The sequence below is a fragment of the Mugil cephalus genome, chromosome 17 (genome assembly GCF_022458985.1).
Source record: "Mugil cephalus isolate CIBA_MC_2020 chromosome 17, CIBA_Mcephalus_1.1, whole genome shotgun sequence".
NCBI classification, from domain to species: Eukaryota; Metazoa; Chordata; class Actinopteri; order Mugiliformes; family Mugilidae; genus Mugil; species Mugil cephalus.
In genome coordinates, this window is record NC_061786.1 from 18,064,269 (window position 1) to 18,082,372 (window position 18,104).

The window sequence follows — 18,104 nt, forward strand, 5'->3', positions numbered from 1 at the left end:
TACAGTAAGATGACGTTTCCTTTAGAGGGGGGGAGGGAGAGGGAAGGTCACATGACTCTTTACAGTAAGTCCAACATGGCAGACGGAGTGGATCTTACGCGGTAACTAAAGCAACATTACAACTGGACCAGGCAAACTGAACACTACCCTGCAACAGGACGTCCACAATGAGGGAGAGACAGAAGAAAAAGAAGGGCAGGACGTGGGCTGAAGCCGCCAAAACGGTATTCTGGGTGTTTTTTTTTTTTGTTTTGTTTTTTTTGGTTTGCCTCTTGCCTTGTTGCTTGTTGTGGTTGTTTTTTCCTTGAACGCTCCCACTTGTGCGACTGTGTTTATGAGTTCATGACCCGCTGCTGAAATGTTGCGTACAACGGCGCAAGGCCTTGTAGTTTGACGGCGAGACGACCAAAGGGGACGGGAATGGGAAGGGAACCGCTTGTCATTAAGCCGCATCCCTGTCTGTCACACCCGAGGAGCGCAAGAAAAATAAAAACGCAGCTAAATCAATAGCGGCTCCGCGCACACACGCGTCCCCATGAACATGTCTGACAGGATTTGAAGTGCAGTAAAGTGGCCGTGAAGTGGGCACGTCACTAGCCGGGTTAGCACCAGCTAGCTCCTTGCTAAGGCAACTCAGTCCGTCAACAAGTTTGTTTGGAAATCACCCGTAAATAAAACACCCACGGTGCTAATAGTAAACTAAACCCCCTTACACGGCTGTAGCACACAATAAATGACAAAGTTAATCGATTGTAATGTCAGCATTTTGCCGACTTGGAGCATGAGCGCTACTAGCAGTTAATGTAGCTGTGGGGCGTAGCATGCTAATGTGTTCAAAATATTAAAACCTCGCTAGCAGTTTTACATTTAAAGCTAATTTTATTGCTTTATCGAATGTGTGTCATTCAAGAAAGCATTAGTTTAATTGAGCTAGATGCTTCCAGCACAGATTTAGTTTATTTATTTGCAGCATATTTATATTTTTTTAAAAAGGAAACAAACATTCAGTAGTTTATAATACAGTACTGGGATTAACTGGCATTAATTAACATTAGTGGTTGATCAGAGTGTGGGAAAAAACAAGACATCTATTGATAAGCTACAATACAGCTCAAGATTGAAATAATATGGAAAAGTTGAGAGTCGACAGAAGTAGGAACTGGGAATGAGAAAAGGTGAAAGTCAGAGCTCAGGACATAATGAGAAACTTTTAAAGCTCAACTTTAAAGGAGGAGTGAGACTTTAATGTTACAGGCAGCGTATTTCAAAGTTTGGGGCTGTTAAATGTGATGCAAGTTTGGATGTATGACAGAATGAAAGATGGAGATCATTTCGTCTTTTAGTTGGATCAAGGGGTAAAAAAGGTCATAGAGAGAAACAGGCAGATTATGTTTACATTTGGTATGTGGAGATGAAAATGCACATATGGAATATCTTCTGTATGACGAGTAGTTTAAAAAGATAGGAAGGATATGGTAAAACCGAAGATAACAATACACTGTTAGTTTCTAAACACCCATAAAGTTAAGCTCAGTGCCAAACACACTAGCTGAAGAAATGCAGGAATTTCTGTGACAAAAAATGGACAAAGTTGGATTCAAATCGAAGAAAACGCTGTCAGCTATGCACCAGATGTTTTGTTTTCTGTTAAATTATGGAGTGAAAGTTTGTGTAATAATACAGTGCTACATGTTTTGTTGACAAGTTTTCCTCATAGCTAACATTTACACATTCCTTGTACATGCCCTAACACAGGGGTGTCAAACTCGTTTTGGTTCAGGGGGGCCACATTCAGCCCGATTTGATCTCAAGCGGGGCCGGACCAGTAACATAACAGAATAATAACCGATAAGTAACGACAGCTCCAGACTTTTTCCCATTTGTTCTGATGCAAAGAATCAAATCGAATCGAACTTTATTTATATAGCACTTTTCCTACAAAACAAAATATGCAACCCAAAGCGGTTTCACACAAATAAAAACATAAAACATTCCAACAAGAAACAAAATCAAGGGGGGTATAATAACAAAATGCCGCCTCCCTGTGTTTTAGATCTAACTTGTGGTATAGTTAAAAGGAGGACCTCAGGGTTCGTGGATGATACAGTGAAAGGAGGTCGTACAAAGACAAGACATTAAAAAAACTACTAAAAGAACTTTAAAATCAATCCTGAAACACACTGAGAGCAAAGATTTTTAAAACTAGTGTAATGTGTTCCCGGCCTCTGGTCCTCGTTTTGCAAAAGTTGCAAGTTGGAAATGCTCTTTTTGGGAAGACCAGAGAGCAGCAGAGCATTACAATAATCCGGACGACAGGAGATAAAAGTGTGCATCAGCACCTCCGTGTTAATAGAACAAGTAAATTAGGAATATGTTAACATCTAACAAACTATCTTTGTTGTGTTCAGTCCACGTCTCTGAATAAAACAGTGGATAGAGCAGGAATAGCAGTTATTTTCATTGAAAAATTGCAGTCTTCTATGTAATTTTCACAAATACATGTTGTGGGACAGATGAGACCCTCGGGTGGGCTGCGTTTGGCCTGCAGCACCCCACACTGATGTGAAAGTCACAACCTGTTTTTTAGTGGTAATAAACAGATGTGCATTTTGCCCAGGGAGTGGACCGAAGCTAAGCAATATCTAAATCTAACAGTAGAAAAGGAAGCTGCAGAGGTCGTCGTCATATTTGACCTATCAAATGTCACGCTGTAATAGCTACTAATCTCTATCTCTCTTTATTGTTGCAGGTTTTGGAGAAGTACCCTAATACGCCCATGAGCCATAAAGAGATCTTGCAGGTGATCCAAAGAGAAAGGCTTAAGGAGATAAGGTAAATATACATATTCCTGGTGTTATCACTCCAGATTCCCTTCAGATAGGAGACATTTTCACCAGACAGGCAGCACTGCAGCCTTCCCCCTCCCCTCAGTTCTCAATTTGCTCACGTCGTGTTCTTTTCTTGTTCACGTAGGAGTCGCAGTTTTTTTTTTTTTTCCTTCTCGATTAATAACTCTTTCATTTCTTTTCGTTTCATTGTCACTGTTCCCATCCAGAAGGTAAGAAAAAGCTGGCCACCCCACCCCTTATCTTAACAAAACTCACTGCAATGCCTTCTTGTTCTTGGATTTTACCTTTTTTTGCATGTTATTAACAATAACATGTGGTAGGTTCGGTTGCATAAAAACGCAGCTTTAGACTAGTGTTCATAGTTGTGTTTTGACTTACTACAGCCACCTGTTGCATAAAAATTATATTACTGTAGTTATGGATTATTCAGTACGGATGTAAATGAAAAAATAGCGGCAATAGCAGTGTGTTAAACTAACTAGTGTAATTTAAAAAATGGGCTCAGACTACAGGAATTTTAAATCGATCTTTTTGATCAGGTTGCGTCACACACTTAAGGAGAATCTTTTCAAGCATTTTGTTTGGATGTGAGCGGATGTGTCAGCGTTTTCGAGTGCCATTTGCTACGCAAATACAAGATCAGGGAAAACAAAACGGCTTCATGAAAGCAACGAGAGCTTGAATGGGAAAATGTTCGGGGAGACGCACGGCGTCAGATCTCCAGAATGAACTGGACATGTGTCAGTTTAAATATCTGTCTACAGTACATCAGCCTCCAGGGCTAGCACGCGCACCGCTGCTTAACGCCACCGTCAGCTTCTCCATGTCCTTGAAAGCCCAGATTTTAAAATCCCAAATATCATTTGACATTAATTTGTGCAGCTCTAACTTTTTAGTATAGAAGCAGGTCCCGGAGATAATTTTGTCTGGACCTCCGGATGCGTCGACTTTTGTCCAAACCTCCTGAAGTCTGACCCCACTTTAGCATATTAGATTTTATTGTTTCAGTCTTTGTTTCTTGGTGATAATTTTTATGCAACGAGCAGTTTAATCAACGATTAGACTAGCTTTGGATCTACTTTATGCAACTGATACCTCGTTAAGCACAGAGCAGTTTTCCTCCCAGCTACACTGACGTGAACGTGACCTGAACTCACACGTGTCCTCCCGATGCATGTCTGCAGTTTCAACCCCAGATACCAGACCAGCCTTTACCCTGATTCTTCTTAAATTCTTCCCTCCTCCCCAGCTGTCTGATTTATCAGGGAACACGTGTAATTTGTGTGTGTTTTTTTTTTCTCTCTCATGATCCAGTGGAACATCACCGCTGGCATGTCTGAACGCGATGCTGCACACAAACTCTCGTGGCGAAGAGGGGATCTTCTACAAAGTCCCGGGCAAAATGGGAGTCTACACATTAAAGGTTAGACATAAATTACTCATCGTTTGGACGCGGGGAATTATGGGAATTGATTTTGATTCCTGACAAGCTGATAAAAGACAAATCTGTTCAGACAAATCAGGCGTTCTGTGAGAGAAGCCTGTGATCGCACAACTTCACAAAGACTTGTTTCTCTTATTCATGTCTGCGTCGCTGCTCCTTCGCTCTGTCTGCCGCATAAAAGTGATTTACAGGATGCACTGTATTTTTTTTTTTTTTTTCATGTAGAAGGACATCATCTCAGATGTGGTGAAGGAGCTGTCGGAGGAGGACTCTGAGGACAGCAGTGATAATCTTTCTGACTCCCAAAGCACGGAAAACAACAGCGGCGCCATCACTCAAGAGGGCAGGAGAGGAAGGTGGATGAGAAGAGGTACTGTGCTCTGCATACAGATTCCTTAATAACAGCGCATCGCCACATAACTTGAAGTCACTCGTTAAGGTTTACAGAGTGCTGCCTCTAACTGCTGATACCTTTCTTTATTGCCTGTCTATTGTTTCATCCTGTTTCACTAGGAAACTTTTTGTCTTTTGACTTTGAAAGAGTGATGGTTTAATGACGGCTGTGTTCTATATGGAGGATATTCTGTGTGACAACTTTTCAGTCTAAAGTGTCACAATTCATTTTGCTCGCTCATTAATAGGTTAATAAAATACTAGAATATCTTTTTACTGCCTTTTACTGAGCACATCCAATCTACGGCTGATGTAAGTCATTTCATCTAACTGATGAATCCATCACATGCTCCGTTAATCCTTTTGTTCACCACTAAATAATGAACATATCGTCCTCTGTTGAACTATTTAATTTCTCTTCAATCTTAGTAATTACGACAAAGTTAAGTTTGATCCATCGTTGAGCCTAATGAGGAAACTCGTTGTTTACGATATTCTACTATATTAATTTGCCAATTTGCTAAAACAGTGAGTACGATTGAACTTTGACGACTCGTTGGAAATACGTCTGCACTATATTTCTGCTAAATGCTGCCTACACCCACTTAGAATATAGCATGAATGGAAATCTGTGTGGTTTGGTTTTATAGGTTTATATGCAGAAACAAAACGGCTCGTAACTTCGTAAATGCGCAGGAAAACAGCGCTGTCGTACTAGTCATTAGCATCTGAGGTTGAAAGGATCGCGGCTCTTATCTGCTTAGGTGCTCCCACATAACAAACGTCTGCTACTGTTGTGAGTTTCTGGGTCTCTGGGTTTTCCAGTGGATCATCGACGATGTCGATGAGTCATTGCAGCTCTGCTTTAATCATAACGTCTGCTGTGAACTGCATTAAATAAGAGCTACTTTCTGTTTGTGGTATTACTGCTGCTAGACCGTCACTCAGAGAGAGAGAGAGAGACTGAATAGAGGAGACAGCTGCACCATTCCCCAACAACACTGTGGTCAATGAATCATGATAGTGTTGCTGAGAACAGAAGTCAGCCATCTTTAGATTAGTGCAGAACTCAAATATATTTAAAATCTGGACATTTTGCTCGAAAAATGACCAAAAAAATTGATTTAAAGGGTTGATCAAGTCCCTTTTTTAACAAGTTAATGGCTCAAATCAAAATCTAGGACGTAACAGTAAATAATATTAGGCCATGTCTGCTTGTTTCTTCCAGACTCAGTGCGTTTACATGCAGAGCTTAATCAAGCTATGCTCAAAATTCAGTTTACATGCAGCGCAAGAAAATCGAATAACTGTTCTCCTCCTTCACACTAGGTGGCGATACGTGTCTTTTCAGCGGGTTAATACCACGTTAATACGGCCCGATTTCCGGGTTGACCTATTACGTGATATAATAAACAAGAGTCGTTTGCAGAGTCGTTCATGCGGCAACAACCAGACGGATATTAGTACATTTTTTAATCTTGTACGTAATGTTCGCGCTATTTCTGGTTTACGGAAGATCCGCGCTATCCCTCAGAAGGCTTCGTTTCTCTTCTTCTTCTACGCTTTATTGGATGTTTTTGTTCCGGGGTCAGACGCCAGCGCAGCGGTGGTGGAGCATGCGCACACGCATTATCCGATGAAAACTCCCGATTCCAATCGCATAAGCTGAGTGTCTCAATCGGACAATAAGAACTCCGATTTTAATCGGAGTAACGTGTTTACATGAACTTAAGTTCTCCTGTTATAGTCCGATTAAGGCAATAATTCTTTTTTTTTTTTTTTCACGTGCATGTAAACGCATTGACAGTCGGTTCTTATGAGTCTGTGGATTTCATTATGGGGCATGTTTCCACCATTAAAGAGAATATATTACCCAGCACAGTCGACCATTCAGGGCTATTTCCTTATAAACAAATTCACCTCCATACCGTGCAAATGATGTGCATGACTGCAGCCACGATACACTTCTGTCCATCACCAGGCAAAGCCTGCATAAGTAATTTGACTGGCCTGACAGATCCTTGATCAGTCCTCAACAAAATAGCTACAAAAAAAATACGTGGACAGGGAAGTTTAACTAAATACAGTTTCCTTATTTAGGCATATAGCACATATGGTATTATTCTGTTGCCTTTTGCTGGTAGCTCTCTCTCCTTTTCTTTTTTTTTTCCCCTTACATGCGTTTGTGCCTTTTGTTTTTATTAGCTGATTGGTTACCTAGCTCTGCTGTCAATAAGAGTTAACGCCTCTTCTCGGCTGTGGTTAAAAGTCATTGCGGAAGCAGAGGAAGCCTGTCAAGTAGCAGCAGACAAGCCAAGCTCAGGGGAAAGTGGCTTTAATACATAAAACATAAATGAGCATCTCATTACAAAATACTTCCAGGATTACGCTGAGCTCCAAACATGATAATAGCAAAAGGTGGGTTTGAACCGTAAGAAAACGCTCTTTTTGTCCATAATGTCTTCCGGTAATCGTCAGCAGAGAAGCGGCACGCTGCTGCATCTCAGCACCTTTTTTTTTAATTTTTTTTGTTGTTTTGTCTATTCGCTGGTTTGAAATCATTGCTTTTCTGTGAATCGCGCACCTGATTGTGCCTGATTGCGGGGCATATTCTGAGAAAGGGCTTTTCATCAAGTCCCAATTATTTTGTTGTGCTTTCGCTGACTCTCATTATTTCTCTCTGGCTCTTGAATACTTTAAGTGACTGTTAAAACAGGAAACTGTATTTTCTCTGTGTGACCCGTGACCACTTCCTCATTATGCACAAGTCAGAAGCTGCCAAGCAGATAACCTTGGCTTACAGCTGAGAAGGAGGGCTCCCGATACAGGTTTTTTTTTTTTATTATTATTATTATTTTCGAACTAATCAATGCAAAAGAAGTCAAATGCAAATGAGGGAAGACGTTGAGCAGCGACGGTATGTGGAAAAGGTGTTGTGTCAGAAGTAGACAGCCAAGGCGAGGAGCTGTTTCGGGCTCCCGCTGAGACGTCCGTTTTTAGTAATAAGAGATTGTTATAAGGTAACGTAATATGCTCCTTTGTGTGCAGTATTGGTTTCAGTTTCGCCAAAACAAAAGCAAGACGCGATAAAGTCCGCGCACCACCCTCAGGAAATGTATTTAGTGACATCTGTTTTGTGTTTTTTTTTTTTTTTTGTGTGTGTTTCGTAGTTCCCTCCAAGCTGCAGTCACAGCCCTCGTCTCCGCAGCCGCGATGCTCGTCGCCGTCTGTCCCCACCAGTAAGCTCATCTCTCCCTCGCAGAAGCACAGCAAGAAAGCTCTAAAGCAGGTACTGCAAACAGGTTCCTCGTTTATTTATTTTTTTTTTTATTATTATTATTATCACTACCACTTTGACGCTCATTTAAGTTGTAACACAAGTTCCTGCCACACCCTGGTTCTCACTTAGCTCCATATAAATCCCTGCCAGCTCACTTTGCAACACAGAAATGCATCAATGTTTATATATTCGTGTAGTTTTTTCCTGGATTAATACACAGAATGTGGATCTTTGAAGGGAAATTCAAAAAAAAAAAAAAAAAAAATCTGGGTCAACTGTCTCTTAAGATCAGATGTCACTCCGTTCACGTAATCGTTCCTGCTGACACATTTCAGCTGTTGATCTTAATTCTGACATCTTGTGCTGATTATTTAAAACAAAGAGAGCGAGTGCCTATAGCTGGTTTTACAGTAATAACGTTCTCACAGTCCACCGGCATTTTCCTGTCGGCTGCTTTCCTGCTCCTTTTGTGTTCCGTTTAATTAGATTTCATTTGATTGCACAGATTGTAATTCACTCCATCTGTGGAGTTTTTCAGCTCCCTGAGACTAATTTCGTATTCAGCTTTTGGGCGTAGGTAACGAGAGGAGATGGCGATTTTTGCTAAAATATTAATGCTACGCGGATTCGTCTTCCTTCTGTGATTTCTTTCTCGCTGTTTCAACCAGCGGGAACCAAAACTGTACATTCTTACGTGGCTTCTTTAATCTGTTGATGTTCGTGAGGTGATTTTTTTTTTTGCTTTTCTTTTTTTTTTTTTTTTGCTTTGCTTGCGTCATGCAACACATGTTTCATTGCTGAATTGTTATTTAACCAGGCAAGTGACCCTGAGGGAACAGTTGCAGGGAATCAGAGGGTTACACGCATTCACACTCTCTCTGTGTTGTTCTCACTCTGCTGGATATTTGTTCCTTCCTTATTTCGCTCGTTTTTTTTTAGGCCTTGAAGCAGCAGCAGCAGAGAAACCAGCGCAGACAGGGAGGAATGCCAGCCGCCTCCAGCCCTAGACTGCTTCTCAAGACCATCAAAGATATGGCAGATACAATTACAACTAAGACGGGTAGGAGGCAGCTATTACACATTGTCCAAATATAATGGAAAGTGATATTAGAAGGCACACACGATGTCTAAATGTAGCCGAGAGCTGATGTGTGATTACGTTCTGTTTGGATGTAAGTGCTAATTGCATGATACTGGTTAAATAAATTGCTATAATTTGCGGCTTTTGTGTTGTTATTGCTCCACAACAAAAACCACTACTTGGCAGCATTAATATGGAAACGGACGTGGAACGCAGATTTCCGTCCCGCAGTTTTCCAGAGCTCATACTTCCGCTCCTCTTCCTCTCTTCAAACAGACTTATGTCACCCGGTCGTACCAAGGAAAGTTCCCCAGCGGTCTGGTCGCCTCAATGCAGGTAAGCTTTAATTTAATTTGGTTTATTTTAAATCGCAAGTCCCTCATTCGTGGTTCATTAGCAAACTAAAGATGTTTCCATCCGCTGTTAAAAATAGCCCCAAACCAATGCACTGTTTCCTCCTGCTTGAGTTTCTAAAACCTATGTTGCCCAGTTGTGAGTTCAGCCTTCAGTAGAAGTCAGTGGGCTTGGGGATTTCTGAGAAGCACATAAAGCGGTGAAGACACGAGTACGAAATTGCTGAGTTGATTTTTTCTTGGAAGCACCTTGACAGTTAAAACGTTGCGCGTGTGCATTGTTTTCTAGATGTTCTAGCAACAACAGTGTCAACAAGTAAAGCATATTATGACTAAATCTGAAAGTCGGTTACATAAAAATGGCCAAATTGCACAGTCATCAGTTGCGCGTTCGCATTGTTGCCGAATCCGTCTTGACTCACGTCTATTTCCTGTTTTGTTTTGCAGGGCAGATAAAACGTGCCAAGTATAAAATAGACGTAGAGACTCCAGACTCTATTCTGGTTAACACCAACCTCCGGGCGATCATCAACAAGCACACCTTCTCCGTCCTGCCGCCGGATTGCCAACAGAGGCTGCTTAAACTTCTGCCCGAAGTTGACCGCCAGGTTGCTCAATGCTTTTCATGCTTCACTTACATTTTATATCACTAAATATAGACTATATATAATATCTGTCGCTCTTATGAGTCTTACAAATCGAATAGTTTTCACTGATTCTACATGTTCTGTTAATCATCGTACGTAAAATGTGAAGTAAAACTGGATGTACTGATGCAGTGATGGTTATTGTCATGATATTAATCATAACTCTGTGCCTCCTCTCTCCAGGCTTGCTTGGACGGCCTCCTCAAGGTCACCAGCTCCGCCTTAAACAATGAGTTCTTCACATCAGCAGCGCAGTCTTGGAAGGAGAGGCTCGCCGAGGGTCAGTTTGCAATTGAAAGAAAGAATTATATCACCAAGGCTCAATGAGAATGAACAGGAAAAAAAATAAAATCTAGTTTAACTTTTTTTTTTTACTTCACAGGCGAGTTCACTCCTGAGCTGCAGCTCCGAATGCGGCAGGAAATCGAGAAGGAGAAGAAAGTTGAGCAATGGAAGGAAGCGTTCTTTGAGAACTATTACGGGGAAAAGTAGGTTCTCTCGTTAATTTAATTTTTGCTTTCATGATTTACAAACAAAACACTGAGAAGGTCCGGGTTCAAGTAGCAGTCTGCATGTTGTCCCTGTGTCTGCGTGGGTTTCCATTCACATGCTCGTTAGGCTAATTGGTGATTCTAAATTGACCCTCGGTGTGAGTGCGAATGGTTGTTTGTCTCTGTGTTACCCCTACGAGGATTATCCAGATAACTGGATATTACCCAGTTTTGTAGAATCTGGAAGCCAAACAGTTTCAAATTTAAATCCCAGCACAAGCAGTAAATTTCAGTGTCAACGAGACTGAATATCTAATATTGGGAAGGGATTGTCATAAAATAATTATTCAGGAGTTTAATAAGATTCCAAATTGAATGTGAACACCCCTCATAACAGTCTTGAATTAAAATATGTAGCTGAAATCTGTCATCTAGTAATCGATCAGGCCAAAATTATTACAAATGTAGGAAAACTACACATTAGAAAGTAAAGAAAAACTACATCGTGATATTTTTTTCTGCGACCTGTAAAGAATACAGTAACTGAAATGTTGTTTTTAGCACAATAACTTTACAAGTGTTTAATACACTACTGGATTTCTTATAAGAAAGGAAATACTTGATTCATCGATTATTCTTTTTCATCTGTTTTCTTGCCCCCATCTTTTTTTTTTTCTCTCTCTCTGTACAGTTCGGGGCTCAGCAACGAGGAATCCAAAGAGCTGACAAAGGCTGATCTGAACCAGGAGCCTGCCAGGCCCCAGTCTCCCCGTCATCAGCCTGTCACTCAAGCACCAGAGGAAACCAGGTGCACCAAGGACAGCAGCCAGACAGATGCTGCTGCTGCTGCTGCTGCTGCTGCTGCTGCTAAAGACGTGAAACCAACACAGAAACCATCCCAGGAGGCTCTGAAGGCGCCACCTGCTCAAAAAGAGTTCGTCCCGACAACCGAGCCCATGAAGACGCGCCGCTCCCAGTACGCCGAGGATCGCAGGTTGAACGCGGTCGCTCAGTCCGTACCCGCGCCCGCAGCGAGGACGCCGGAGGTCGAGAGGCAGGCTGAATGGAGCGCAGCAGCGTGTAGACCGGATGAGAAGGAGCATAAGGAGGAGAAAGCCGAGCTCCCTCCGTCGCCTGCGAAGAAGAGCCCTCCACCAAAGCTGAGTGCGGACTTGAAAGAGGATCAGCCAGCGTCTGTGGTTAAGCCGGCTGTGGTGGAGAGCCAAGAGGTCATCTCTGAGCCCGGTGGCCCCACAGATCCGCTCAAAAGGAGGTCCCTCAGTGAGACGGAGGGTGAGCTGACACCAGAGAAGAGGCCCCGCATGTCCTCCGTGTCCTCGGTGTCTTCGGTCTCGTCGGTGTCTCCCTCGACGTCGTCCATATCCAGCCCCGCTACGCCGACTTCAGCAGCCAATCAGAGGGTTCCACCACTTAAGGTAGGGATACGAATCAAAGCCTCCTCTGATCTGCTGTCTGTGGAGATGTACACCAATCAGCCATAACATTATGACCATTATGGGCTTTCGGTCCTATAGGTTGAAGGGAGGGGCCTCTGTGGATAATCCTACAGATGCTTTGTCAGTTTAGTGAATGTTTCTTCAAGTTTTTTTTTATTTGATTTAAACCGTTTTTGTGTGTGTGCCTGTGTCAGGTCATTGCTATGGGGGTGGGGGTGCCTGGTCTGGTCTAGTCTGGTCTAGTTGGGTGCTACATGTCTAACTAGCATCCACACGAATGAATGCCAGGTCCAAATGTTTCCCAGCAGAACACTGAACCGTCTGTCACAAGACGGACGATGTTATTCACGTCTCCCGAGTTCAGTATTTCATAGTTCAGTTCTAAATGACTGGTGGTTTTTATTTGGAGCGTCTGTGGTTTCCAATACTCATCAAGTTTCATAAAATCCTGAACTCCCCACCAGTCATTTAGAGGTGAAGAATTCACTTTGGTGAGTGGTGAAAATAAAATAAATAAATAAATAAAAAAGTCCCATTGTCTCAAATTAGGTTTTGTTTTTCAATTTGTCCTCTGATCAGTAGAAATCATTGTCACTTTCTTTTTCCTTTGCAGATTCCAGTGTCACGGATTCGTTCCGTTCCTGTGTCGCCGAGCCAAGTCTCCCCGAGGACCCCCCTCCCGTCCCCGCTCAGCAGCCCGGGCCGAACCGGAGCCCGAACTTTGGCTGACATCAAAGCCAAAGCTCAACTAGCTCGAGCGCAGCGAGCGGCGGCAGCCGCTGGGTCATCTGCTTCGAAGGGGGCGGCGCCAGGGCCAGGTGGTGGCAGTGGTGAGCAGCCACAGCCATCACCCAGCCCCAGCCCGACATCCCCGCAGGCATCAACCAGGCTGCCGGTCACCAGCAGCGGCAGCAGCAGCAGCAGCAGCAGCAGTCAGAGCACAACACCTTCTCCTGGTCCGGTGGACGCTTTCAGTCAGCATAGCCCAAACCAGCCTCAAATGTCTTTCTCAAGCAATACTGACAACAAACACAAAGGTCATTCTGCTGGCGGCGTCGGCACCGGATCCCAGAGTTCATCAGCGCAACCCTCATCCGTGCACGCGACGAAGGAACAGGAAAACCCATCGGCCGCCGGGTCCTTGACGAGACCCAGCTCCTGCATCCCCGCAAACAACCCGCTGGTCACCCAGCTTCTCCAGGGCAAAGAGGTCCCGCTGGAGCAGATCCTCCCGAAGCCGCTTTACAAGGTGGAAGTGAAGATGTCGAACCCGCCCTCAGGCAGTAAAGCGAAGGCGTCGCATGCTGCCGAGCACAGAGCTGATAGGCAGATGTCACAGCAGTTCAACGCGGCGGGACGAGCTGGGGTTTTGTCCGAATACACGAAACATCACAGGGAGCTTCCCGACAAGGAGACTCAGGAGCAGATCCTGCAGGCTCTGATGCAGAGGAAAGTCCAGCAGAGCCAGCCTTACGGAGCCATGGGGCCTCAGCAGCAGCACCAGTACAAAGTGCATCAGCTGATGCAGGCAGAAGAGCGTCAGGACCAGTCGCGGATTTCTGTGGGTTTTTTGGGTCGCAAGAGGAATCCCAGACCCGCCATGACGGGACACTACCTGCTCAATGTGTCCACTTACGGGAGAGGACCAGAGAGCAAGAGACTGCACCTGTCCGTCATTCCGAACACTTCTGTATCCGGTTTAAAAAGGGAAAGCACAGAAGGAGAGGAGGCGGCGGCGGCGGCGAGGGAAGAAGAACCAGCCAGGAAAGGTTTCTTACCCATTTGTGGAGTGAAAACAGAGCAGCAAGGGTACTCGATAACCAAGTCTGACGAAGCAGCGAGCTTTCAGCACTGCCCCAGCGTAAAGACTGAGCCTGGATCAGTGGAGAACGCGGCCGGCGGCGACACCGCGACCGGCGCAACAGCCAAAGACACCAGCCCTTCCTCTCAGTCGCACCGACGGCACCTCGAACTCTGCAATAGGAATCAAGGAAACTCCGAGCCATATCTTTCCCACGCGGACCCCACTCACCAGCGGCCGACTGCCTTCCAGCCCCAGAGGACACTCGATAATCAGGAACCAGTGGTGGCGTCATGCTACGGCGGCACCATCAGCATGTCCGTACCTCACACTTTGAACCACAGCACTGCGAGCACCGGCTCTTCCACCGCCTCGTCGGAGGCCGACGGCGGCGGCGTCCACGGGAGCGTCATGTCTTTCTCGGTGACCGTCACCACCATCCCCGCCGGTCACTCCTTAGACCACGGCGGCCAGGGCGAGCCCTCGCCCGAACAGTCCTTCATCGAGGGCTCCAACATGGAGGACGTCCAGTCTAAATGCTACTGCCGACTGAAGGCGATGATCATGTGCAAAGGGTGCGGAGCCTTTTGCCACGATGACTGTATCGGCCCCTCGAAACTGTGCGTCTCGTGTCTAGTGGTACGATGATACGAAACTATTAATAACTACAGAGTTTGATTTATATTTACAGAGGCAAAAAAGCAGGCCATTTAGAATCAGTAGAAAGAGAGCGAAAGCGGCCAGCAGCTGGCGGGTTTGTCGGAAAAAGGCAAAGATTTGCACTGGACGCTCTAGTTTTTCCACCAACATCTGAGAAAAGTTGTCTTGTGCGATGACGTGTCGTAGAAATGCCAATCCATTTTCAATCACATTCGTAGATCTGTCAGATAATGTTGAGAAATCTAAAAATCTGGCATCGTTTGCACTTGGCTAGATTAGTGTGATATATTTTTTTAAATATATATAAATATATGTGTGAGTGTAGTTTTTTTTTTTTTAAAAAAAGGAGGGAAAATGAATGTTGCTATTTTTTTAGAACATAACGACTGTTGTTGTTGCTTTAGACTGACACTTTTTATTATTGGGCCTAATCGGGTTAAAGGTAAAGACACAAAAAAATAAAAAAGGGCGGTAATGATAATCATTGGTCGTAGAGTACCTCCTGTTTGGCATTCATGCACGCGTGGCAAGGAAGTGCAACTTACGTTAACTATTTTATACAAAACTGTTCATTTATTACTGAACACACTCAGATTTAAAAACTAAAAAAAATATGTTTAGTTTTAGCTGAAAACAAATATATATGTATAAGATGATTTATATATATATATATATAAATCAAATCGAGAGAATTGCACAGTTTTTTTTTTTTTGTTGTTGTTTTTTTTAATAACAGTTACGGAGCAAAGCACTTGAAACCCACCTGGACAAGAGGTAGTAACTGTGTACAGCACTTAAATTGAAACATAGGGAAAACAAAAATCTTTTTCCTTTATATATATATATATATAAATGCATATATATATTCCTTTTGGTAATCTTTTCCATTTCAGGTGACGGTCTCGAGTCACTGCCTACTGTCTAAACCTACATTTTGTTCCTCAGTAACCTGGTTTGTAGATATATTCTCCCTTGAAGTGGTTTTCTCCTGTTCACATCTGTATAGAAAGATCAACAGTTTCAAACAATAATAATAATAATTTAAAACAAAAAAACAAAAGGAAACACTCAAGACAAGGGGAGAAAATGAAGACTTTTTTTTTCCACTGTAAATATTTGCTCGTGTATGGTATTTGCCTAGATGTAGAAATTTATTTTATTTGTGCAGCACACCTTGCTTGAGCACATCTTTTTCTTTTTTCTTTTTTTTTTCTTTTGCAAACCTAATTTTTACCATGGAAAGAAAATAGAGAAAAAGTAATTTATGCTAAAAATGTTTTATTAAGGAATGATTGAGCCAAGCGTGCTTCGGTTTTTACAAAATGATTTGGAGGTACATCACAACGCGTCGCTGATCAATTGGCAACTTTTTAAATGGCCTTCTTCCAAGGAATCAAAGAGAGATTTCCTCCTCACTGATGTGGAACGAAGATCACCGTGTTTGAATAAATGTGATGCACGGCACACCGGTGCTGTGAGGTACAACCTTTTTAAGCACATGATGATCATTTTAACACAATATCAGTGCTTAACCACGTTAACGTGTAAAAAAAAAAAAAAAAGGCCAGTGTGAAGTGTCGCCTCAGCAGCTTTTTCGAGTGTTTACGTCGGCTACAGATTAAAGACGCATCGACTATATTTTGGGAACTCCTGCAGGTGCAAAACAGGCCTGTTTTATAGCAATTATTTCTAAGGTAATATGCCAAAGTCACCTTTAAGAAAACTAAAATGATCAGAAGAAGTTGTTTTTAATGTCTTGACTAGTTAATCAAAGTAATATATTTTAATTAATATATTTTAATATAAAAGATCTATTTGCTAATTGTTTTTGACAAATCAAACAGGGTATTTACTAAGATAATATATCGGGCTGTCCGTTTGTTCCTGTGATTTTGTTGAGACTGGACAGACCTCCATACAGAATAACTTTATATTTCAAATTGCCCAGGTATCAGATATTCTGTATGGCCCAGGTTTATTATTTTTTTTCTTTCTTTCTTTTTCAAAACAATCTGTCGGTCTATATTTTTCCATGACGATGTTGTCTAACGTGTGTATCCGTTTATAGTTGTCTGCAGCTGTGTCATGACTTTATAGAGACAAGAATCTTTTCAAAGCACCATTTTTAAATCCGTGGATTCGTCCCGAGTCCATTTTTAAATGTCATTAAATCCGGTAATTAAATTATGTGTTTATGGAAAACTGAATATAAGAGTAGAGCTAGAACGCTGGAGGGTTTCCACATATTTAGAGTAGACGTTTAACTAAAAACTGGTTTGATTTCGTTAACACAAATTCAGTTTATCCCCGTTGATTGTGATGTTAGGTATTTACTCACGTAGAGTTGGGGAAGTGATTGTACTGCAAAAGCAAAGCAAAATACATGGAATCACAATCACTAATGGCAGCTGAAATCTTTGTTGATAAAGACTGAATCATGATTCACGCAGAAGTCCCCACTGTTACCAAGGTTACCTGTTTGTGTGCATTTTAATAGAGCAGTTCATATAGATTTGGCCAGGAGGAAGACGGGGGGGGGGGCTCACCGCCATTTTTAAAATGTCTCGTTCGGCACTAGGTGAATTTGTTTAATATGTCTGTGTCTTTTTGTCTCCTTTCAAACTCCAGGTGAATGTAATATAGTAATCAGCACTTGTAAACAAAGTGTATTTTATCAAAAGTTATAGACTATTATGAATAAATAATGAAAATATAAAAAAAAATATCTGTGTTGTGTGTTAATTTGAAGCTGATGAGTGATAACCACTAAAACCACGATTTATTAAAACAAACTAGAATTTCTGCAGTGATACAGTATTTTTATCTGCTAGCGTTCCTCTAATGATCACTCGAGCCTGCCTCCAAAACCGAGTTAATCTCCATAGACTCCCATGTTAAAATGTCCAACTTTACAGGATAATTTTTTTAATTTTCCCCCACAAATTTAAATTTCTTTAAATACACATTAACATGAATCCAACATATTTTAGTAAAGGGATAAATGGAGGCAGAAGACATTGCTACCCACCCTTTAAATTAATATTTAAACACGTGTGTCATTTGAATGGCTTATTATTGAATGCAAAAAGATAATAATAATGTATATTTAGAACATTTATAGTAGGTATGGGGTCCCTTCTTAATCGTTCCATCAGTTTGGGGGGCCTTGGCCTGAAAAACGTTGAAGACCACTGCCTTAAAAGTTATGCATAACTAACTGTGTGGCCAGTTTTAGTGGCAGGTGCCCCTACAGGTCTCCAGCTTTCTGCCTACGGGTCATCCACTGGCCTTTTCTCCAGTCATAGTCTCCATCTGTCACTTTCTTTTAATTGGCAATGAGTTAAGGAGTGTGAGGCCCTGACAAGGTGGTGATGGCTGGTGACAAGCTGATGTCCACTTCTACATACAATCAATTCAGGATCAAGAATGATCCAGATTCAGATACAGTATGTAACGCAGAAATTTGTGCTGTAAATATTTTAAAATTTCATAGTCCAATTATCCTTTCGTCAGTGTCAGAGAATGATTTGTTGTGCTTTCCAAGGCCATGGTAACCACTGACAACCAAAATCTAAACATGAACTCGGTGCAGATGTTATTGAGAAACCACATGAATGGGACATATGACCCAGTAGTCTGGTGCCTTCA

General features: G+C 42.4%; 1 protein-coding gene across 3 annotated transcripts; it reads left to right on the forward strand.

Moving 5' to 3' along the window:
- Positions 1-20: 20 nt before the first annotated feature.
- On the forward strand, positions 21-17,182 carry asxl2 (ASXL transcriptional regulator 2). Of its 3 annotated transcripts, XM_047610235.1 has the most exons (13): positions 21-224; positions 2,750-2,832; positions 3,056-3,058; positions 4,164-4,272; positions 4,519-4,663; positions 7,857-7,975; positions 8,906-9,026; positions 9,324-9,383; positions 9,848-10,008; positions 10,231-10,327; positions 10,430-10,535; positions 11,230-11,974; positions 12,609-17,182. In XM_047610235.1, the coding sequence occupies exons 1-13, from the start codon at positions 168-170 to the stop codon at positions 14,442-14,444; spliced, it is 3,642 nt and encodes a 1,213-aa protein (XP_047466191.1). In that variant the 5' UTR covers positions 21-167; the 3' UTR covers positions 14,445-17,182. The 3 variants fall into 3 exon arrangements, with proteins under 3 accessions (XP_047466191.1, XP_047466192.1, XP_047466193.1); XM_047610236.1 differs by lacking the exon at positions 3,056-3,058; XM_047610237.1 differs by lacking the exons at positions 21-224; positions 2,750-2,832; positions 3,056-3,058; positions 4,164-4,272; positions 4,519-4,663 and adding an exon at positions 6,508-7,104.
- Positions 17,183-18,104: the final 922 nt, after the last annotated feature.